Here is a 24,799-nt window from a genome sequence, read left to right as displayed (position 1 = left end):
TCATATACTAATATACTAACTCATGCACTAATGTACTAACTAATGTGCTAATATACTAACTCATGTACTAATATACTAACTCATGCACTAATGTACTAACTAATGTGCTAATATACTAACTCATATACTAATATACTAACTCATGCACTAATATACTAACTCATGTACTAATGTACTAACTCATGTACTAATATACTAACTCATATACTAATATACTAACTCATGCACTAATGTACTAACTAATGTGCTAATATACTAACTCATGTACTAATATACTAACTCATATACTAATATGCTAACCCTAACCCATCGTATATGCTGGTCACCAGCACTTTGAAGTCTCACACGTGTTGTGTTTCCCTGATTCTTGTGGTCACCAGGATTACCAGCACACACTGGTTTTTGTGACAGACAGAGAAAGCTTAGAGGTTCCCGTTCTTGCCATTGGACCACGGGCCGTTCTTGACTTCAAGACGGAGTACCGTTTCCCCACGTGTGCTGTCAAAGGCTCCACAGAGATGACCCATCTGGTCCGTAACGTTGGCAACGGCCCGGCCAACTTCACCCTGCTGACACAGCGGTGAGAGTTCAACCCTAACTAACGATGCTGCATCACATCCTGGCTGGAATAAAGGCTTTCAAATGTGTTTCAGGCCATTCTCAGTGACGCCCCCTGCTGGGACTCTGGGTGTGTTTGAGAGCACACAGGTGACTGTCGTGTTCAGCCCAATGACAGTCGGAGAGCACAGCCGGGCCCTGACCCTGCATTACCACACTGGTGAGGGAAGGACACCAAAATTAGCCCCATGAAACACCCTCAGCAGCGTTTTAGTCTATTTACAAGCATGCAAAAAAATGCTTTTTCATTTGTTTATTAGCTTTTAATTCTGAGAACCATCACGCATCCAGCAGTCACCTCGTTCTTGACAATATAATTTTATAAAGGTCAATATCCAGATCATACTGGGACGATAAAGGCCAGTCACCAGGCGACACCAAAAATGAGATGATGCTAATCATTTTCACTATAAAGTACCCCTGGGTGTGGGTAAATACTCTATGTGCCCTATTGACCAATCCGGAGTGTGTTCATACACCCAAGACCCTAATTGGGAATAACCAGAATTCCAAATAAGCCTAGTTGGTGATGGGAAAAGCTCCTCAATAAGCTTCAGCTAACCCTACATGTCAGCCACCTCCTGAGCACGATGATGTTGTAAGATAATAACTGCTTTCCTTTAATTTACTTTATTTTTGTATCATCTAAGCGCTATTGTTCCTGTAGGCTATGGATGTGATGACACCACCTATAGTAGGATTTTTTCCATCAGCCAGGATGGTGTTTAGTTTCTTGTCAGTAAAGGTGAAAATAAAATAATTTCAACTAGAAAGATCAACCACTAAGGTTTGAGAACCGACTCCAGCAAAAATGTTGGGGTTCTGGGTTGTGTCGGTCTTTGTCCTGCAGGGGGTGGTGTGGAGCACAATTGGTGGCAGCTGGCTCTGCAGGCAGGTGCACCTGAGGGCAATTTACATCCTGCTGCCTATTTAAGCAGGTGGTTCCTGCCTGTCAGTGCCAGAGTGTCTGTTTGTCTTCCTCGTCGTGTGATGGGTGTTTGTTCGGGTTCCATCGTCATGTGTTGGTGTTCTGTTCCCTGGAGGGCCGCTCCTGTTCCCGGTTTCCTGTGTTCCCTGGTGCTCGGCAGTCCTGGAGGGGTTAAAAACAGAACCCAAACGCAGGCCAGGACACAGTGGTAGAATGGTCAACAGGTTTTATTTACAGGGGGGGAAACACAAGGGTAGCCCTCCAGGAAACCCGGAAACAGGAGCGGCCCTCCAGAACGCAGAACACCAACACGCGACAGGGGAACCCAAACAAACACCCAGCACACGATGAGGAAGACGAACAGACACTCTGGCGCTGACGGGCAGGAACCACCTGCTTAAATAGGCTGCAGGATGTAAATTGCCCTCAGGTGCACCTGCCTGCAGAGCCAGCTGCCACCTATTGTGCTCCACACCACCCCCTGCAGGACAAAGACCGACACAACCCAGAACCCCAACAAAAAAGCTCATTTGGCATTCCTCAAAAGGAAAATCCTTTAGAATTAAGATTAACAAATGTACTGACATCACATCTTCTCTTCTGTTGCATCTAAACGTGATTGTGTCACATTGTGTTGCGTCTTAAAGAATGTTGAAAGTGTCTCCTCAGTCAGCTGATGGTTCTCTGTTGTCCAGGTGAAGATGTTCACATCCGACTCCATGGCTCTTCTGAGGAAGTGGACGTTCACCTGGAGCCGGACTTGGTGCACCTGACACAGACGTACATCTCCTTGTCTACTGTCAATCGCACCGTGTCCCTCATCAACAAGCATAATGTCCCCCTCCGGTACTGCTGGACAACAGTGAGCAGCAACCAGGAACTGAACCTCATGAGGTTTGTGTGAGCGCTGAGTGGTGGACAACATCTCCATCTCTACAGGAGGAACCGCAGGAAGGACAACACCAGGCATGATGATGACAGATACAAAACCAACAGCAAAACTAGCACAAAGAATAAGAGAGGAATAAAGTCCGTTATTTGCGAAACGATGTGCTGAGTTTGCAGGCTGAGGGACGTCTCTAACCCTAACCTTCTCTAACCCTAACCCTCTAACCCTAACCCTAACTCTAACCCTAGCCCCCCCAGGGGGGCGCGCCCCACTATTTGAGAAGCGCTGCCCTAACCCAACATTTCATCTGGGAACCTTTGCTCACTGATTTACTCGTCTTCAAACTCACTTGTAGTTTCTGCAGTATTTTTCTCTGCTCTTATTTCCAGAAGAAGCTCCCAGTTTCTGCAGCATGAGGAGCAACAGGAAAGGAGAAATGAATCCGACTCCACAGAATTCCAAAGACTCTCCGCGCTGCCCGACGCCTCGCAGGGCTTCACAGGTCCGGCTGAGCAGGATCTCTGCCTGTCTTGTTCCCACGGCTGCATCACGGTGGAACCAGCGGTGGGTGTTCGTTACATTCGGCCCTTTAACCACAAATCGTTGCAACATTGATCACTATTCTGCAGTATCGTGATTCTAGTCTCACAACTGTCCTCAGATTGTTTTGTTAAAAGAAAAATACTGGATTTTTGGAATAATAGATCCAATATGAGGGCGCCCCACGTCGTCCTGCTTTAGGGTTAGGGTTAGGCCATTACACGTTAGGGTTAGGTCAGGGTTAGGGTTGGGTTAGGTTAGGGTTAGAGGGTTAGGGTTAGGGTTAGGCCATTACACGTTAGGGTTAGGGTTAGGTCAGGGTTAGGGTTAGGTCAGGGTTAGGGTTGGGTTAGGGTTAGGGTTAGGTTAGGGTTAGAGGGTTAGGGTTAGGGTTAGGCCATTACACGTTAGGGTTAGGTCAGGGTTAGGGTTGGGTTAGGTTAGGGTTAGAGGGTTAGGGTTAGGGTTAGGCCATTACACGTTAGAGTTAAGGGTTAGGGTTAGGGTTAGGGTTAGGTCAGGGTTAGGGTTGGGTTAGGTTAGGGTTAGAGGGTTAGGGTTAGGGTTAGGCCATTACACGTTAGGGTTAGGGTTAGGTCAGGGTTAGGGTTGGGTTAGGTTAGGGTTAGGCCATTACACGTTAGGGTTAGGGTTAGGCCATTACATGTTAGAGTTAAGGGTTAGGGTCAGGGTTAGGGTTAGTTGTTAGGGTTAGGGTTAGATTAGGGTTAGGCCATTACACATTAGGGTTAGGGTTGGGTTAGGGTTAGGGTCAGGGTTAGGGTTAGATTAGGGTTAGGCCATTACACGTTAGGGTTAGGGTTGGGTTAGGTTAAGGTTAGCGTTAGGTCAGTTTTAGGGTTGGGTTAGGTTAGGGTTAGAGGGTTTGGGGTAGGGTTAGTGTTAGGGTTAGGGTTAGGCCATTCCACATTAATGCACGAAGGCCATGACAGCTTAGCATCAGGCTGCTGTCTAACCCTAACCCTGACCCTAACCCTAAGGTGTAATGGCCTAACCCTAACCCTAACCCTAACAACTAACCCTAACCCTGACCCTAACCGGCAGGTTGTCGTGGTGATGCTAAATCAGGGCTCATTAGTGTAACTGGGATTTAAACATGTTTGATGCTCCTCCTCAGGAGGGAGAAGTGTGGCCCAACATCCCAGTAGAGTTAAATATTGTCTTCAAGCCTGAGGAGGCCAAACTGTACCAGGAGACCATCTACTGTGACATCACTGGTGAGTGCCTGCCTACCAATTAACGTTTCACTAATGAATTCAATTCACATTAACAGTGTTGCTATAGACTTCACTTAAAAGAAATAAAACTGTAGTCACAAATCTAGCTTAAAATGGACAAAAGTAACAAAAATAATGAAAATGAACTAATTTCTCATTAGTTTATACACTGCTTTATAATTTTGGTTCAACTGAATCATTAAAAAGAAATCGACCTGTACAAAAATGAAGGTTCGTCCCTGAATGTTCTCAGTCCAGGTCAAAAAGCATTTTTGGTTTAAGAGAATAAATCCAACAGACTCCTTCAGTTCTCAATAACTGGTGGGAATCCCACAGATGGACCGGGTTGGTCTACTGACCTGCAGTTGAACATTGGAGGACAGGAAGCCACCCAAACGGGCCCTGGCTGCTCAGACCACATTAGGAAGTGGCCTGAATCAGAATCCAATATGTCAGACTCAGTTTGACTTGTGCTGTTCACCATGTCAGAAACATGGTCCAGAGTCCTGGTCCAGAGTCCTGGTCCAGAGTCCTGGTCTGATTTGAACAGCTGTGGAAGGATCTGAAATGTCCAAATTGGAACCAGCTGCACCAGTTTGGTCTTTAAGGTACCAGTTCCAGTCCACAGACCCACAAGTCCTACGGACACTGACTGAGACCATTTCCAGGGGTCGTCTCAAGGTAGTGTGACTCAATATGAAGCCAAGGCCATTGTGCTTTTAGACCAAATGCAGCACAGACACACAACCTGCGTTTAATCGAACAGGAGTCTTTAGTAAAAGTAAATCCAAATTAGAAGTAATCAACAGATTATTTCCCACAGGAAAAGTGATCCACCCGGTAACATCTGCAGAGGTTGTAAACCAGGACCTCAAAGCCAGGCAGGGAGCCGGCAGGGCAGAAAACGGGGCAACAAGAGGGACAAAGTCCTAGCTATACGTTATTATCTCATGGCCACGCAGGAACTCAGTCCTAGCTATACGTTATTATCTCATGGCCACGCAGGAACTCAGTCCTAGCTATACGTTATTATCTCAAGGCCACGCAGGAACTCAGTCCTAGCTGTACGTTATTATCTCATGGCCACGCAGGAACTCAGTCCTAGCTATACGTTATTATCTCATGGCCACGCAGGAATCTTACGTTATTATCTCATGGCCACGCAGGAACTCAGTCCTAGCTATACGTTATTATCTCAAGGCCACGCAGGAACTCAGTCCTAGCTGTACGTTATTATCTCAAGGCCACGCAGGAACTCAGTCCTAGCTGTACGTTATTATCTCAAGGCCACGCAGGAACTCAGTCCTAGCTGTACGTTATTATCTCAAGGCCACGCAGGAACTCAGTCCTAGCTGTAACGTTATTATCTCAAGGCCACGCAGGAACTCAGTCCTAGCTGTACGTTATTATCTCAAGGCCACGCAGGAACTCAGTCCTAGCTGTACGTTATTATCTCAAGGCCAACGCAGGAACTCAGTCCTAGCTGTACGTTATTATCTCAGGCCACGCAGGAACTCAGTCCTAGCTGTAGCGTTATTATCTCATGGCCACGCAGGAACTCAGTCCTAGCTGTACGTTATTATCTCATGGCCACGCAGGAACTCAGTCCTAGCTGTACGTTATTATCTCATGGCCACGCAGGAACTCAGTCCTAGCTGTACATTATTATCTCATGGCCACGCAGGAACTATGTCCTGCTATACGTTATTATCTCAAGGCCACGCAGGAACTCAGTCCTAGCTGTACATTATTATCAAGGCCACGCAGGAACTCAGTCCTAGCTATACGTTATATCTCATGGCCACGCAGGAACTCAGTCCTAGCTGTACGTTATTATCTCAAGGCCACGCAGGAACTTAGTCCTAGCTATACGTTATTATCTCAAGGCCACGCAGGAACTTAGTCCTAGCTATACGTTATTATCTCAAGGCCACGCAGGAACTCAGTCCTAGCTGTACATTATTATCTCAAGGCCACGCAGGAACTCAGTCCTAGCTATACGTTATATCTCATGGCCACGCAGGAACTCAGTCCTAGCTGTACGTTATTATCTCAAGGCCACGCAGGAACTCAGTCCTAGCTGTACGTTATTATCTCAAGGCCACGCAGGAACTCAGTCCTACCTATACGTTATTATCTCAAGGCCACGCAGGAACTCAGTCCTAGCTGTACGTTATTATCTCAAGGCCACGCAGGAACTCAGTCCTAGCTGTACGTTATTATCTCATGGCCACGCAGGAACTCAGTCCTAGCTGTACGTTATTATCTCAAGGCCACGCAGGAACTCAGTCCTAGCTGTACGTTATTATCTCAAGGCCACGCAGGAACTCAGTCCTAGCTGTATGTTATTATCTCATGGCCACGCAGGAACTCAGTCCTAGCTGTACGTTATTATCTCATGGCCACGCAGGAACTCAGTCCTAGCTGTACGTTATTATCTCATGGCCACGCAGGAACTCAGTCCTAGCTGTACGTTATTATCTCATGGCCACGCAGGAACTCAATCCTAGCTGTACGTTATTATCTCAAGGCCACGCAGGAACTCAGTCCTAGCTGTATGTTATTATCTCATGGCCACGCAGGAACTCAGTCCTAGCTGTACGTTATTATCTCATGGCCACGCAGGAACTCTGTCCTAGCTGTACATTATTATCTCATGGCCACGCAGGAACTCAGTCCTAGCTGTACGTTATTATCTCAAGGCCACGCAGGAACTCAATCCTAGCTGTACGTTATTATCTCATGGCCACGCAGGAACTCAGTCCTAGCTGTACGTTATTATCTCATGGCCACGCAGGAACTCAGTCCTAGCTATACGTTATTATCTCATGGCCACGCAGGAACTCAGTCCTACCTGTACGTTATTATCTCATGGCCACGCAGGAACTCAGTCCTACCTATACGTTATTATCTCAAGGCCACGCAGGAACTCAGTCCTAGCTATACGTTTTACATGGTAGTTGTGCAGCGTATGTCCTCTTCATCCCTTTTCGACTCTACTGTCTGGCTGTAGGGCGTGAATCCACATTGGCTCTGACCATAATGGGGGACGCCATGGGTCCTGACCTTCAACCAAACTACAGTGTGATGGACATGGGAAATATATTCATGGGTAGCAACAACTGCTACGAGGTAAGAAAAATGAAACCACAGGAGCCGACTGCATTTTTTTTATACCTTTGTAGGTATAATGTGATCCTGTAATGACCATTGTGTTAAAATCTTCAGAATAAGAGCTCCAACACTCACAGATGTTTCCATAAGTGAGATATTTGCAACATTGCACATATAGGATGAGAACCACGGGCTAAAGAGGGACAAACATCCTATGGAAGATTCCGATGATGATATCAGAGCTATTTATGGGATCAGTCGGTCCTTCTCCTCATTTCAGGTGCAGCTGTCCAATATTGGACTAATCGAGGCCACGTTCACCATCAAAGTGCCAACGCCCGCCACTGGCTTTGGTGGCTGTTTCTCCATACGTCCCGATGAAGGTGTGGTGCCCCCTGGTGGCTGCCACACTGTCCAGGTCTCCTTCCTCAGTCACACCTGTGGCTCGTTCTCTGAGCGGCTGCTGTTAACGGTGATGGGGAACCCTGACGCCACCTCGTTGACCTTCAGGTAGGTCATCCCGTGTGTTCAGAACCACCACTTTATGGACTGATGATTCAAACCTTCTGAGGCCTTATTGTCTTCCAGGGGACGTGTCATCGGTCCCACTTTTGACCTCAGTGTCTCAGATCTAAATTTTGGAGTTGTAGCTTTTGGTGAGTTCCTGTGTTCATTATAACTTCACCGTTTTTGCTCATGTCAGCCAAATATTGTGAGTTGTAGTGAGGCTTCCATTTTACTTTACTTGTTTTATCCTGATTTATTCTGTCCCTGTCATATTCCATGAGCTTCTCCCTCCCTTTTCTCTACAGGCTTCCCAAAGACATTATCTTTTTCTGTCTTCAACACCTCCCGTGTGACCTTGACCTTCACGCTGCGCGTCCTGGGAGACGGACGCGGCTCTTCCAGCGTGTCCTATGAGGAGCACTTGTCTGACGTTTCCAGGAACCATCCGCAGTTTTCCTCTGAACGGATTTCTGTCGGACCAGCTGAGTTCACCATCAGTCCCAGTTCAGGTTCTGTGTCGCCACAGTCGCATGTTACAATTCAGGTAAAGTTTGGATTTCTTTTTTTTTTAATGAGATATTTATTTTTACCTCTCGCGAGGTTATGTGAGAGCCTGTTAGCCAAATAACTCAAAACGTTCAACAGATTTTAATTAAATGTGGATCAAAGGGTCCAAGGCAGAGCTCTGTGACCATGTATGACTGCCTATATATTCTATACTATGAGTCTTAGTCACAGTATGAATTGATGGAGTGCTTATTTCTAATTACTATACGTTTCCAAGTGAAGCAGGCGTTCATCCTATATGATGAACCCTAAAGCCTGACTGAAAACATTAGAACACGGGCGGTTAAATAGACGTCCCCAAGTTCCACATCTTTGGCTTCTTATTTCACGACCTGACGACCTTTCAACTGTCTTCTGGGCAGCTCAGCTAACGAAGCTCATTATAGAATCACCCCCGACACTGCACGTGCTCCCCGCACCCCTGGGGGTTCTTCTGGTGCTTCAGCATCCACCCCCTCCCCTCGCATGCACACACACGCAGACACACACACACACACACAATCCGAACATGTGCTTTGGCTGACAAATGAACTAGCTAAATCTAAACTGCCTGTAGGTGTGGACGTGAGTGAGAACGGTTGGTTGTCTTCCTGTGTTGAGCTGGAGACATCAGTCGTGTGTGTGTGCATGCGTGTGTGTGTGCGTGTGTGTGTGTGTGTGTGTGTGTGTAACGGTGGCCACCCTTCAGCATATTCAGACGAACTAAAGATAGGGTTAGGGTCAGGGTTAGGGTTAGGGTCAGGGTCAGGGTTAGGGTCAGGGTCAGGGTCAGGGTCAGGGTTAGGGTCAGGGTTAGGGTCAGGGTCAGGGTTAGGATCAGGGTCAGGGTCAGGGTCAGGGTTAGGGTCAGGGTTAGGGTCAGGGTTAGGGTTAGGGTCAGGGTCAGGGTTAGCAGATTGTGAGTGTGTGTCACGTGTGCAGGTGACGCTGTGCGCCAACACCCTGAAGACATACCGGCTGGCGCTGGTGGTGGACGTTGAGGGTGTCGGGGAGGAGATCCGAACTCTTCCTATCAATGCCAGGTCAGAGACCTTCATTTTGATGAGACAATGATGTCATCGTGTACGTTCCTCAGTATGTGTACAGTTAGGGTTAGGGTTAACCCTAACCAGGTTTGGGTTAGGGTTAACCCTTTGGTTCTGGTTATTCATGGTATTCCACAACGTAAACAACACTAAAGTGGCCTCCGCAGCACATGAAGCTAAAGTAACTGATTCAGGCAGAATCGGAGGTCTAATCTCATTTTGGGACTAACCTTAACCTTGACCTTAACTAACCCTCCTCTCTGCTCGTCTCCCATCAACAGATGTGGCGTTCCCGATGTTGTCCTGGACACCCCCCGGCTGGACTTTAAACGATGTTTCCTCAACCAGCCCTGTGAACAGAGAGTGCTCCTCACCAACACCAGTGAGCTGCCTGCCTGCTGCAGCGTGCTGGAGCAGGTGGGCAGCATGATGGCATTGTTGTTGTTGTTGTTATTATGAGCAGGATGAAGTCATTCATGTGCTTCTCTAATGTGAGGGATAGGGTTAGCACAGGGTTAGGGTTAGCACAGGGTTAGGGTTAAGGTTAGCACAGGGTTAAAGTTAGCACAGGATTAGGGTTAGCACAGGATTAGGGTTAGCACAGGGTTAAGGTTAGCACAGGATTAGGGTTAGCACAGGATTAGGGTTAGAGTTGGCACATTTTCAGTCAGATGGGCCAATTTTTAAGAAAATGCAGGCATTTAAAATAAAATTCCATTGAAGTAAAACTGCTTTTCCACCCAGGCATTAGAGGGTTAGGGTAAGTGGGGTTAGTAGGGGTTAGGGTAAGTAGGGGTTAGGGTAAATAGGGGTTAGGGTTAGGGTAAGTAGGGGTTAGGGTTAGCACAGGGTTAGGGTTAGGGTAAGTAGGGGTTAGGGTTAGCACAGGGTTAGGGTTAGCACTAGGGTTAGGGTTAGCACTAGGGTTAGGGTAAGTAGGGGTTAGGGTTAGCACTAGGGTTTGGGTTAGCACTAGGGTTAGGATTAGATCATCTTCTCTCAGCCTGTTCTGCTGAGTCAGTTCGGCCTGATATCTCTCCAACACCTGATTCCTTATTATCACTGATTATGTCTGATAACTCAACTGACTTGATCAGCTCTGGCTTTAGTTACTGCTGGGTTACTAGCAAAGACGCACATTCTTCTGCTCCAGGAATCTGAACTTTATGTTCTGAAGGAAGGCTGACTCCACTCATGAGAGCTGTTTCCAGACCTTTCTCAGGTCCTGGCCAAGGTGGATAGGGTTAGGGGGTCAGGGTTAGGGTCAGGGTTAGGGTTAGGGTCAGGGTCAGGGTCAGGGTTAGGGTCAGGGTCAGGGTTAGGGTCAGGGTCAGGGTCAGGGTTAGGGTCAGGGTTAGGGTTAGGGTTAGGGTCAGGGTCAGGGTTAGGGTTAAGTTTACAATGAAAGTCTAAACTAGAACTCTCCCCCATTACTTTAGGTAGTTTGAACTATTTGAACTCTTCACTCTTCAGTTATTGACATTTGTCTATGATTTTTTTTTTTTTTTTTTTTTTTCAGGCTCATGAGGGGGATCAGTTAAAGCTGTCGTACATTTCAAAGCCGAAAGGAGTGATTGGTCCTGGTAGTTCACTAGAGATTCCTGTGCTTTTGCTAGCCAAGGCTACTGGAACACTACAGCATACTCTACGCATCGCTGTTTTTGGCAGTATCCAGCCACCTTTGGTGAGTGTGTGTGTGTGTGTGTGTGTGTGTGTGTGTGTGTGTGTGTGTGAGAGAGAGAGAAACTACATATTGAGTGGCAAAATACTGATCCTACTAACAAAGTAACAACATTTTTGCAAAGAGGACATTTTATTCGGTCCTGCCAACTTCAAAGCACTGTTTGAGGAATATGGCTAACCCTACTGTATGAAGAGGGAACACCATGGCTAACCCTACTGTATGAAGAGGGAACCCTACTGTATGAAGAGGGAACACCATGGCTAACCCTACTGTATGAAGAGGGAACACCATGGCTAACCCTACTGTATGAGGAGGGAACTCCATGGCTAACCCTACTGTATGAAGAGGGAACACCATGGCTAACCCTACTGTATGAGGAGGGAACACCATGGCTAACCCTACTGTATGAGGAGGGAACACCATGGCTAACCCTACTGTATGAGGAGGGAACTCCATGGCTAACCCTACTGTATGAAGAGGGAACACCATGGCTAACCCTACTGTATGACGAGGGAACTCCATGGCTAACCCTACTGTATGAGGAGGGAACTCCATGGCTAACCCTGCTGTATGAGGAGGGAACTCCATGGCTAACCCTACTGTATGAGGAGGGAACACCATGGCTAACCCTACTGTATGAGGAGGGAACTCCATGGCTAACCCTACTGTATGAAGAGGGAACACCATGGCTAACCCTACTGTATGAAGGGAACACCATGGCTAACCCTACTGTATGAAGAGGGAACACCATGGCTAACCCTGCTGTATGAGGAGGGAACTCCATGGCTAACCCTGCTGTATGAAGAGGGAACTCCATGGCTAACCCTGCTGTATGAAGAGGGAACCCCATGGCTAACCCTGCTGTATGAAGAGGGAATCACATGGCTAAACCCTGCTGTATGAGGAGGGGAACTCCATGGCTAACCTGCTGTATGAAGAGGGGAACACCATGGCTAACCCTACTGTATGAGAGGGGAACACCATGGCTAACCCTGCTGTATGAGGAGGGAACTCCATGGCTAACCCTACTGTATGAAGAGGGAACACCATGGCTAACCCTACTGTATGACGAGGGAACTCCATGGCTAACCCTGCTGTATGAGGAGGGAACGCCATGGCTAACCCTGCTGTATGAAGAGGGAACACCATGGCTAACCCTACTGTATGAGGAGGGAACTCCATGGCTAACCCTACTGTATGACGAGGGAACTCCATGGCTAACCCTGCTGTATGAGGAGGGAACACCATGGCTAACCCTGCTGTATGAGGACGGAACTCCATGGCTAACCCTGCTGTATGAGGAGGGAACTCCATGGCTAACCCTGCTGTATGAGGAGGGAACACCATGGCTAACCCTGCTGTATGAAGAGGGAACACCATGGCTAACCCTGCTGTATGAGGACGGAACTCCATGGCTAACCCTGCTGTATGAGGAGGGAACTCCATGGCTAACCCTGCTGTATGAGGAGGGAACTCCATGGCTAACCCTGCTGTATGAAGAGGGAACTCCATGGCTAACCCTACTGTATGAAGAGGGAACTCCATGGCTAACCCTACTGTATGAGGAGGGAACTCCATGGCTAACCCTACTGTATGAGGAGGGAACTCCATGGCTAACCCTACTGTATGAGGAGGGAACTCCATGGCTAACCCTACTGTATGAGGAGGGAACTCCATGGCTAACCCTACTGTATGAGGAGGGAACTCCATGGCTAACCCTGCTGTATGAGGAGGGAACTCCATGGCTCCATGGCTAACCCTACTGTATGAGGAGGGAACTCCATGGCTAACCCTACTGTATGAGGAGGGAACACCATGGCTAACCCTGCTGTATGAAGAGGGAACACCATGGCTAACCCTGCTGTATGAAGAGGGAACACCATGGCTAACCCTACTGTATGAGGAGGGAAGAGGGAACTCCATGGACATGAGCAAACTGGTATCTATCAGATAAATATGATCTAAACCAGTCTAGTGCTGTCCCTTTAATCCCAATCACATGTTCCAGTCTCTGTAACAGGATGCTGTGATCAACTGGATCAAAAGCAGCACTGAGGTCCAGCAGAACCAGCATAGAGACCAGTCCATGATCTGAAGCTATGAGAAGATCATTAGTGACTTTAAGAAGTGCTGTTTCTGTGCTGTGATGAGCTCTAAAGCCTGACTGAAACATCTCAAACAGGCTGTTCCTCTGCAGGTGCTCCAGTAACTGAGTCACCACCACCTTCTCTAGAACTTTAGAGATCAAAGGAAGGTTGGATATTGGCCTATAATTTGCTCAGACATCAGGATCCAGTGATGGTTTTATAAGCAACGGCTTAATCACTGCCACCTTGTAGGACCGGGGTCCATAACCTGTCACTAAAGAACCATTGATCTGGTCCAGGACAGAACTGCCTATCATTGGATCCCATCCCAACACATCAGGTGTGTTGGGATGGGATCTAAAGGACACGTGGTGGTCTTGGATTTCTGAATTAGCGAAGACGCCTCAGAAAAATATATAGGGCTGAAGGAGTTTAAGGGCTCGTTGGAGAACCTGTATGTTCCCACAGTCGGCACATCTGGTGATGGTCCAGTTGTTGGGATGGCCTGGTTAGCTTTCTCTCTGATAGCTAGAACTTTATCAGTGAAGAAGCCCATTTAAAAGAATAAAGCATAATGCTTGGTTAGGCATTGGGTGGGGGAGTTTTGGGTTAGCATAAAATAGCAGGAATCATGATGTCTGAAGATTAATAGGAATAATCGTGGAAATCAGGGGAAAAATAGATGATTGTGAGGGTTAGGATAATGGTAAGGGTTGGGTATAGCACGGGGAAGGTTATGGTTAGGAAATGTTACATGGGTTAAGGTGAAAGGAGGTCAATATTGGTGAATAAGAAAGTTAGATGAATTAAGAATAATTGTTTTAAATGTAGTGAATAATATTCAAACACCACTGATTAAACAACAGAATGTAAGAATGGTAAGTTATTTGGTTGAAATTGGGTTAGGGTTAGCAAGAAATACATGGAGTAGGGTCGTCTGGAGATTAAGAAGAACTGGGTTTGGGTCATGTTTTAGGGTTAGGGTTAGTTAAGAGGTTAGGGCAGAAAAATGGGTCATGTCATATGTCAATGAGGGTCCCAAAAAAGACAGAAAAGTGTGTGTGTGTGTGTGTGTGTGTGTGTTGCTATATTATAAAACCAAAGTTAAACATGAGACCTTTTAAACACATGAATGTAACTTCAGGTTAAACTAAACACTCTTCTAGAATGTTCATGTTTCTTGACTTTCTGTCATCCTCCAGGAGGTCATCGTGTCATGTATTGGGCAGGGGCCAATAGTTGAAAGTCAGAATCAACTTCTGGACTTTGGCAAAGTTCTGGTTCTTAAGGACAAGATAAGAACCCTTGAGCTGTCAAACAAGTCACCTATTCCAGCACGCTTCACTGCATCCCTGGTATGAGCCTAACCCCTAACTCTAACCCTAACCTTTAAACCTAATTCTAACCCTAACCCCCTAACCCATAACTCTAGTCCTAACCCTAACCCCCTAACTCTAACCCTAACCCTCTACCCCCTAACCCTAACCTAACTCTAACCCTAACCTTTAAACCTAATTCTAACCCTAACCCCCTAACTCTAGCCCTAACCCTAACCTTTAACCCTAACCCTAACCCTGGTATGAGCGTGACCCTAACCCCCTACCCCCTAACTTGAACCCTAACCCTCTAACCCCTAACCTTTAACCCTAACCCCCTACCCTCTGACCCTAACCTAACCCTAACTCTAACTCTAACCCTCTAACCCTCTAACCCTCTAACCCCCTACCCCCTAACTCTAACCCCCTACCCCCTAACTCTAACCCTCTAACCCCCTACCCCCTAACTCTAACCCTCTAACCCTAACCCCCTAACCCTAACCCTAACCCTTAACCTCTCTCTAACACATGACAGCTCATTCGGAGCAAAATACAGATACTGAGTTTAAATTTGTTTTGTTTTTCTGACAACTTTAAAGACATTTGGTGAGTCCGTTAACACCTTTAGTTCATATGAGAACAGTAACAGTTTTCCAATAAATATACCAAATGTTCACGACACTCATTTCTGAGGCTTAATGTCGGAGAATATGGCGTACAGGAGTTCGACAAACATCCGGCGTCAAAACTGGAGTGAGGGCACAAATGATGGAGCATCCTTTCCTTTAGTTTAGTTTAGAGAAACCTGACCTCAAATCTGAGGAAAGAAATGCCGATATAAACATGGTTGCTGATCGTAGATTGTAGGGAGAGTTATAGGTAAATGTAAAGCATTTTATATAGATTATATAAGTACCCTTGTACGACAACAGGATGTATTACCAAGAGTGTTTGTGTAGGTACATAAAGCTCAGCATGTCTGGAAGTGGAGACGATACTGGCCTCTACACCGCTGATACAAGCACTGGAAACAAGCATTTCTATTAATCATAGAGAGTATATTGTGTCCGGCATTACTCCGATCACTAGAGCACGAGTGGCACCGCCCGTACCTTCTGGTGCACCACTGTGATGATGGATTTAAGTAGCTTTGACCTCTTCACATTTGGTTTTTACAGAGTTGCACAAAGTCCTTATGGCGAGTAGAGCCGGCAGAAGGAGACATTTCACCATGGACCCAGTTGGAGCTAAAGGTTGTGGCTCACCTTAACGACACACTGAAGTTCAAGGACTTGCTAAAAGTGTCGGTCCAACATGGGCAAACACACACAATTGCCCTGTCTGCCACGGGCATCGGCTCCCCAGTTATGAGTGATAAACCTTTTGCTCCCAGTATTGATCTTGGCACACATTTAAGGTACTGAGAAAATATGGTAATAAACGACAATAATGTTACAATGTTGACAATCTAACTCGTCATTTCTTGCGGTCCATGTTGTTGTTGAAGCCCTGGGTCATGCCACTACAACTTCAGACTGACTAACCACGGCCAGCAAACTCGCCGGTTATACTGGGGCCCTGATTCCAAGCCAGAGATTAGGGGCCGTAGATCTGCGCTTCATTTGAGAGGGAAGCCAGTGTTCCGTCTCGTTCCATCTCGGGTGGAGCTTTTCCCAGGTTCCTCATGTGATCTGGTTCTAATGGGGTCATCAGACAGCCCCAAGGTGAGACACTTTGATGAGACACTGAGGCTGTTGGATATCTGTAAGCCCGTCGCCATGTTGTCTCCCCAGGTCGTGCATGAGCGTCTGATCTGTCGCACCATGGTGGATGGCCACAGTTCCTATGAGCACATTCACTCTGTGGATGTTACCTGTAGTTTTAGGTCGTCTCTCCTGAACATTTTTCCTGAAAAGGTGAATTTCTACATGGAAAAGGTTGGTAAAAACTGCAGGCGACAGGGATGCAGGACTTGCTGCTCTTAGCTCTCCTTTGAAATGTCTTGTTTTTCTATTGTTTCATCACTCTCCAGGTCCTGGGCCAGAATCTGAAGCCCATGTACGAGAAGCTGGTCCTGAACAATGTATCATCCCAGTCCTTGTCCTTGGAGCTGTGTCTGGTGAAGCCCTTCTCTCTGTGTGAATCTCCAGGAGCCTGCAGTTCAGCCACAACCAAAGTAACATTCATATGTGAACAATGATCCACAAGCAGGTTCCAATCAGAAGAACCAGGCACACATCTAGGAAATTGCTTCTTTTTCCAGACTGCTTCTTTGGGTGTGGGGGAGCAGACTGTGATGTGGATATGCTTTAATCCTCCAGACTGTCTGGATTTGGTCTCACAAGTTTTGGATGAGGTAGCTCTCTGCATTTTCTACAGTGAAATGTAGAAATCTTTCTATGAACATGAGCGTTTAGGTGCAGTTAACCCTTCCACCTTTAGACTTTACTGGCCTGTATATGTACAATTCTTCATTTTTCCTTTACAGCTAACATTTTTAAAAATGTCTCCGTTTGACCATAGTTACACACGTCATTGAGTGGAGTTGATTTTCATGTTTTCAAGGGGTGAATGAATGCGCGCTCTTACGTTTATCCCTTCAGAATGGTCTGTTTTCCATTTCCTGTTTGCAGTTGTTTGTTGCAGGGAGGGAACGCTAACTAACCCTAACCCCAAGTTAACTCGGTAGTTTGCTCATACTTGCAGTTAATAAACGTTCACCATCACAAAAGGAGTCAGAGTCCTATCACCACTTCCAGGTTCTTCTTGTCCAGTACTTGGGATACTCTGAGCCAGTGAAGCTGCACGCTGAGCTTCACTTCCCCAACCTGCACTTCTCCTCCACTATGGTTGATTTTGGCTACGTGCTGAACAACTCGGAGACTCAGAGACAGATCGTGATGAGGAACTGCTCCCCTCTGGCCGTCACCTACCGCTGGACTTTCCTGAAGGAGCTCAATGACAACAGGTAACTCCACACTGCTCAAAGTCTGGCGGCACATACGTTTTTATGTGTATAAAATATGCAAACAGAGTGTAAAAATACAGCTTTTTCTTTTTTGGTGTATGAACTATGATAGAATCTGTGATGCTGTTTGATATATATGAACCTCTCTTGTATCATATTTCTAATGTCGTCATATTTATAATTATTATTTATAGAGAGATAAAGATGCTAAAGGCAGCAGAGGAGGAAAACGGTTCCAAAAATGAGAGCGAAGAGACGTGCAGGTCTTCTGTGACCATCCAGCTTGATGAAGATGAAGATCACTTTACACAAAGCACTGGAAAAGTGAGTAGACTGGGGTTTGTGTGTATATCTGGAAGTCTCTCAGGATCTTAGCATGGTTGTTCACCACCACCGTTGGAGCTGTGGACCACTTTAACCTCCACAGTTGGTACAGATGTTCCTCTACACTTTTCCTGTGAGCATCTTCTACCCTGCTTTTATGTGCTGGAATGTCTCAGGGGCTCTTGCACAGCCTGCATCTTGGATCTTACCTGGTGTGGTAGATCCCAGCTTCACTCTTGTGCTGCCATGATCAGAGCCAAGGAGTGGTAGGACTGGCCTACAGCTGGTCAGCTCAGTAGATAATACTGAGCTGACTGGAGCATGGGAGCATGGGCTTTGGCATCGCCAGAGCAGTCAGGGGCTTTAATCTTGGCAGAGGGACCAGCACGGCCCTTACAACCGATTCAATGCTGATTTAAACTTTAATCATGATGATGAGTGATGCAAAAGAGTCAGGAGTCACATCTGCTCAGTCATCAGGTCAACAAGGTCCGCATCAGGTGTTGAGGCACCAGTGCAACCTGATGAGACGAGAGGTGAGAATCAGGGATTGTTGGACATATGTGATGCAAAGTCTGCGGGTCTCGTTCAGACAGACCACTCGCAGCAGGCAGTTCCAGACCAGCTGTGCTCACATGACCCTCTCCCCTTTTTATTGATAGTATTTAATCCCCGTGTTTATCTGGTCATCTCTGAAAGCTCCATGCTGCTACTGTGTGTTGTACACTGCTGGTGCTGCTCTGCCTCTCGCTTCTCTGTTCTTGGAGCTAAAACCACCACCAGATATAAACTAGATGTTCCCTCCAAGTGCTGGCTGTTCATATCAGCAATGGTAGATGGGCTCACTGGTCAGGATCATTTTAAATATGCACATTCACACATACCACTGCAGGCACATGCACATGCACATGCACATGCACATGCACATGCACATGCACAGGCCCTCAAGATACATAAAGGAAAGTTAAACGACGACGACATGAGGCGTCTCGCTGGATGGCCCATCCTGGGAGAGTTCAGCTTTAAATTGGGACGCCTCCACATCAACAGTGACTGATGGGAGTTTAGGATCTGCTATAAAAGCTCTGAGAACCACATGCCAGCATCTTCTGGGAGGCAGGAGTCTCCCAAACAGTAAAGGTCCTTCTACAAGCTTTTAAAATTTCAATTTCATTTGGTCAGATTGTTTATTTTGCAAATAAAGACAATAGATTCCCAGCAGTAGGGTTTGGAGAATTCAGCTGGACTTCTCGTAGTAAAAGATCTTTCCCTTCTTATCCACGAGGCTCCTTCCTGTAATTTCAGAGAAAAGATGTTGGTATCTGGGTTTTTTCTGTCTATAGGTATTTGACATTGTGCCTTATTGTGGCCATCTACAACCTGGGAAAGGGCAGCAGGTGACGGTGTCCTTCTACGCTCAGGAAAACACCAGGAAAGACGTGTTGGCCCGTTGCCACATCGAAGGAGGCCCCACATATGGAATCAGATTGGTGGGAGAAGCCACAGTCATCAGCTACAGTCTTGACTCCCCCCATGTGGACTTTGGCCTACAGGTATGATAGCGTTATATTAGATATCTAGATGGATTGATCTGTCTATCCGTCCCTCTATTGTGCTAGATGGTCTCCTCCCACACACCTGTGCTAATATTTAGCATGACCTCCAGTGTGATATTGCTTTTATACAAAAAGTTAATAGCAATATACAAGAAGAGAGAGGTAGCGACACACTGTTGCTAATGAATTATTTATTGGTGACTAGAACACCTGTACATCAGCATGATATTGTCTATAAAGTACCAGTACTGTTGCAGTCTCTATTAGCACTCGAAGAATATCTCCTGTCCAATCAAATGAGCATCTTTTGTATAAATATATAGTGCCAAGTGTCGTGTTGATTTGGTTTCTCATCCTATTCGTTCAGCTGTTTAATAAAGAAGCTGAAGCAGAAGTTACCTTGACAAATACTGGAAAAGTAGGCTTTGAATTTTGCATTGGACATCCTCAAAGAGGGGATGAGGCAGAAGAGAGTCACAGAAAGATCCATGAAGGGGTCAGGCAGGACCCTCTTCTGCAGGAACCCTGCAAATGCAGAGTCAGAAACCGGATCAGACCGGGCCAGCCTCTGTTCATCCCCGACAGGGTGAGTGCAGCTAGAGTTGGTGGTTCATTGGTGAACCCTAACCCTAACCCTATTGACCTGTTTCCTTTTGTATGTTTCCAGGGTCACATAGACGCCAGTGCAGAACAACGTCTACGTGTGTTCTATTTGCCAGGTGTTCCCGGGATATTTAAGAAGCAGGCTCAGCTGAAAGTGGCGACTCTCCCAGCACAGAACATCACGCTGACTGGGGAGGGCGTCCCCCCAACAGTCAGGCTGAACCTGTCACACACTCTGTGTACGCTGGAGCAGACACACACATACACACAGCCCAACATATGTTCCCCTTTGGAAGAATAATGACTCGTGTATTAGAGAGACATTGAACTCGTATATACAACATAAACTGCTGACTGAACTAGTGCAGACAGTGAAATGGTGTCATTCTCTTGTAGCACGTTGCTAACGTCAGTGACGCAGCAGCAGTTATGGGATAGGAGCGGACCTTCTAATCAGACATTGTGTCCAAACGTACTTTCTGACAATACATGGTGAGAAAAGCAAAATTAAAGATTCTTCAAGACTTTCAAGATGTAGCTTTGGGATCACATTTCTAGTAGCCAAAGAACACCAACGGCTAACTGGCATTTCTGATTATCCTCATGCTCCCATGGCAAACATCTCCCCCTTCTCTACTTTATCATGTTAACTATGTAAGATTACCATGTTACCATGGTTACTGCCAGAAGAATGTGTGTTGTTTCTTTCAAAAGCATTTTGGGCTCTAGTGGCTCCTGTAACCAATTAGGTTTTGTTTTTTTTTGGTTTGGACTGCTGAATTGCATGTATAGAATATTAAAGTTAAACTTCAGTAAATTTTCAATTGAACTTTATTCATATATAATCTATTACAAGAGTACAGGATGGCGGAGAAGCCTGCGAGACTTGAATGTGGAAACATCACTACAGAAATGTCGTCCACTAAATTGGCGAGTAGGTCAGTGTCAGTCATGGGTCTGTTAAAACAACTGGATCCAGGAAGCACCTCTGATTTTGAAGCATAAACCATGCTGGCCAAATCGTGGTGTTGCAAATATGGCGTTGGTTGGTAGAATATCGGTGACCTGGTCTCCTCCCGCTTAATCCAAAACAGGGTCACGGGGGCAGCAGCCTAAGCAGAGATGCCCAGACTTCCCTCTCCCCAGACACTTTCTCCAGGTCTTCCAGGAGTATTCCGAGGCCGGCCGAGAGACAGTCTCTCCAACATGTCCTGGGTCTTCCTCGGGGCCTCTTACTGGTGGGACATGCCTGGAACACCTCCCTAGGGAGGCATTCAGGGGGCATCCAAAACAGATGCTTGAGCCGCTGCAGCTGACTTGCCTTGAAACAAAGGAGCTTTACTCCGAGCCCCTCCAGAGTGATTGAGCTTCTCACCCCCTCTCTCAGGTAGTGTCCAGCAACCCTGCAGACATTCCTTCCACAGTTGGACAATATCCCCATTTGAGATCAGAAGTTTATGCCCGCACTATGAAGAGGGTTGGCAGAGCACTGCTTGCCCCTCTTAAGGCACCTAATGCTTAGCCAGAATCTTTTCGAGGCTGACCGATAGTCTTTCTCCTTGGCTTCCCTGAACTCCTCCTAGACCCGAGTTTTCACCTTCCAGACAGCCCGTGCTGCAGCCTGCTTGGCCTCCCGGTATTCATCTGTTTGCGGAGTTCTAGGGGCCAATATGGCCCGACAGAACTCCTTCAGCTTGACGGAGTCCCTTACTTCCGGTGTCCACCACCGTGTTCGGGGCCTGCCACTGTGACTGGCACCAGCGATCATGCGTCCACAGCTCAAAGCTGCCGCATCCGCAACGGAGGCAGAGAACATTGTCAACTCCGACTAAATGTCACCAGCCTCCCTTGGGATCTGGGTGAAGCTCTTCCGGATGTGGGAGTTTTAGATCTCCCTGGCAGAGGGCTCAGCCAGACATTCCCAACAGACCCTCACAATATGTTTGGGTCTGCCAGGCCTGTGCAGCCTTCTCCCCCACCAGTGCATCCAGCTCACCACAAGGTGGTGATCGGTTAACAGCTCAGCCCTTCTCTTGTTACATACGGCCAGAGGTCAGATGAAATGACAACAATGTCGATCATCAACCTACTGCCCAGGGTGTCCTGGTGCCACGTGCATTGATGGACACCCTTATGCATGTACATGGTGTTTGTTATGGGCAAACGGTGATGAACACACCATAACTGTCAGTAACAAAAACACCACACAGATTCAGGTCAGGGAGGCCATTCCTCCCAATCACACCCCTCCAAGTGTCACTGTCATTGCCCACATGGGCATTGAAGTCCCCCAGTAGAACTTTGGGGTCCCCAATCAGGGCACTATCAACCCCCCCCCCCCAAGGACTCCAAGAAGGCCGGGTACTCTGTGCTGCTGTCTGGCGCGTAGACACAATCAACAGCAAGAGACCTGTCCCCGATCCGAAGGTGCAGGGATACGACCCTCTTGTTCACTGGGGTGAACTCCAAAACATGGCGGCTGAGCTGGGGAGCTATGAGTAAGAGGGGTCACTAGTCCGCCACCGCCCACGTCCCTATTTTGGACTGCACCCGGCCGGGTCCGATGGGCACAGACCCAGCCACCAGAAGAAGCCCCCCAACTCCAGGCCTGGCTCCAGAGCGGGGCCCCCGGTAAAGCCAATCCAGCTGCCATAAAGGACTTTGACTGTGTCATCTTCATGGTGAGTTGACCAGCCACTCTTAGTCTCCCCCATCACCTAGGACCCATTTGTCACGGGAGGCCCTAACAGGAGCATAATAGCCCTGGACATTCTAGCTCCCAGGCTCATTCGGGCACACAAACCCCTACACCACAGTAAGGTTGTGGTTCAAAGAGGGGATCAGCAGTTAAAACTGGAGAATGAAAAAGGTCTGTGGCAAAGGGTTACTCCAGCATCAGCGGTATCAGAATGGCCTAACGTGTAGCGCTATCAGATGGAGGCAGATCAGCAATCTCCAAGAATCACTTCGAAAAATTTGAAATTCCCCAGTACCCAATTATCTCTTCCATAAGCTAGTAGGCCTTGGACAGCTTGGCCTTGCTGGTGTGGGGGGATCGTGGTGGTGCAGGAGGTCCATGGATCTCTAATGGCTTGGTCGGATGGGGGGGGGCTGTGGCTGTGGTCACGGGATGACCTGGGTTCATCCAGTGGAGTGGAGACGGTGGGAGATGGCTGGGTGGACCATCGTGGGCAGGAACAGCTGTTAAATAATGTTCACAAATATCAGTGTACCAGATATGGTTACATATCTGAGGGTCTATAGGGGCTTATGCGAGAAGTTTGTTTTTATTTGTTTTTTCTGTTGTTGTTTTCAGGTATTGGTCACTTGCTTTTTTTCCCATAGGCTTATATAGTTAAAGAGATCTCAGCCAGTAAGTGGTTTGTTGCTCCATAAACTTACTGAAAAGGACTTTTTAAATACACTTATTTATATTAGGGTTAGGGTTTCAGTTAATATTTTTTATCCAGGTTCTGGCGAGTTAATTTTGACTGTGAGCACCATCAGAGTAACGGGACCGAACATGGCTGCATGTTGATGCATGACCCATCCAGTAGTGGATCAATGCTAATATCACAAATATTAGCGAAGTCATTTGTCTTAGCTAACTAGCATTTTATTGAGCCTGCTGGCGAAACAGAGAAACCTTTTACTACTTTCACTTCTATTCTCAAACTTGTCTGCAACACAAGAGAGGGTTAGGGTTAGGGTTAGGGTTAGGCCTGAGGCCAGGGACAGGATCAAAAGTGGACCGTTGGACACAAAACTATTTAGTATCACCTACATGTTTTCTGTCTGCTGACTTATCAGGCATTGTCGCTGTAACATGGATATGAAAGTAATCGACATCATTTACTTTATATGTTCTGAGTACTATCAATATATATAAAACTATATTTCTGAAAGTTCCGATATTACAGCCGGATATTATTGCTTTTTACCCCCAAAATGTCATTCTTGACCTCACTCACGATGTAGTCTGCAGTGTGAGCTACCAGTGTGGCCCTGGTGAGGTTTATTCTTATACTAGCACACCAACATGTAAGATTACAGTAAGTGTAAGCGTCACATGATGAAACAAAGCATGATACATACAAAAGGAACATATAAGATAACAGGGGATGGGGTGTCACGGGATGGTCCGGTTGTCTCCTGCTGTCCCGAGGTGATAGAACATCAGTTAAAGCAGGTCACAAGGTTCTGGTCAGGAGTGATAAGTAGTTCAGTCTGGGTCTACAGCAAATGTCATTAAGTAGTTGTATAGCATGTTTCCATACAACAGAGCACACCTTAAAGTGCGTTAAGAAATAAAGACCACAAAGAAAAAAAGCATTATATGCAAACATTAATCATTCTACTTGTCATTCTGAAAGTATCCATGGCAATGCAGACATTAAGATGATCACACTTGGAATTTCTGATCTTGAAAAGGTTTGGAGTCGCATTTGTGCTGCTGCCATTGTCAAGTACTCAAGGCACTTTAGATTGGCCACATGTAAATTAGTAGCCTGTGTAAGTGTAAAACATTTACCTTTAGATGACCATAGGCTAATCTATACCTTCTGTCTTCCTAGCCCTAACCCTAACCCTAACCCTATTCTCTTACAAAGAGAAAATTCAAAGAAAATCTTAAAATTCAAGGAATTCTAAAACTTTTCTTGGAATGAAATCACTAAGAAATACATTTAGTTTTAGGAGTCTTTGTGAATGCCTGTTGCAACGTTCATTGATAGGATAGATAGGGGCATAGTTAATGATTTGTGATGATATAAGGTGATCGACATCACATGGCTGTGCAAAGGTTGTGTCTGCTTGTCCCCAATATATGGTGGGAG

At 46.6% G+C, this 24,799-nt stretch overlaps 1 protein-coding gene across 5 annotated transcripts in view; it reads left to right on the top strand.

Moving 5' to 3' along the window:
• Nucleotides 1-20,495, top strand: part of LOC101065100 (hydrocephalus-inducing protein-like) — a 29,992-nt gene extending 9,497 nt beyond the window's left edge. For 2 of the 5 annotated variants that reach the window (XM_029832102.1, XM_029832101.1), the window contains exons 4-26: nt 381-580; nt 654-778; nt 2,242-2,440; nt 2,825-2,999; nt 4,114-4,213; nt 7,227-7,345; nt 7,608-7,837; nt 7,916-7,983; nt 8,140-8,378; nt 9,323-9,423; nt 9,708-9,843; nt 10,946-11,110; nt 14,400-14,552; nt 15,692-15,930; nt 16,021-16,237; nt 16,307-16,450; nt 16,546-16,689; nt 16,777-16,869; nt 17,273-17,481; nt 17,676-17,805; nt 19,149-19,358; nt 19,729-19,947; nt 20,029-20,354. In XM_029832102.1, the coding sequence (XP_029687962.1) occupies nt 381-580; nt 654-778; nt 2,242-2,440; nt 2,825-2,999; nt 4,114-4,213; nt 7,227-7,345; nt 7,608-7,837; nt 7,916-7,983; nt 8,140-8,378; nt 9,323-9,423; nt 9,708-9,843; nt 10,946-11,110; nt 14,400-14,552; nt 15,692-15,930; nt 16,021-16,237; nt 16,307-16,450; nt 16,546-16,689; nt 16,777-16,869; nt 17,273-17,481; nt 17,676-17,805; nt 19,149-19,358; nt 19,729-19,947; nt 20,029-20,265 (3,852 nt within the window). In that variant the 3' untranslated portion in view covers nt 20,266-20,354. The other 3 variants (XM_029832103.1, XM_029832104.1, XM_029832105.1) reach the window with 3 other exon arrangements.
• The last annotated feature ends 4,304 nt before the right edge of the window (nt 20,496-24,799 follow it).

This window comes from Takifugu rubripes, unplaced genomic scaffold (genome assembly GCF_901000725.2).
Source record: "Takifugu rubripes unplaced genomic scaffold, fTakRub1.2, whole genome shotgun sequence".
In the NCBI taxonomy this organism is placed as follows: domain Eukaryota; kingdom Metazoa; phylum Chordata; class Actinopteri; order Tetraodontiformes; family Tetraodontidae; genus Takifugu; species Takifugu rubripes.
This window is presented reverse-complemented; position numbering and strand designations above follow the sequence as displayed.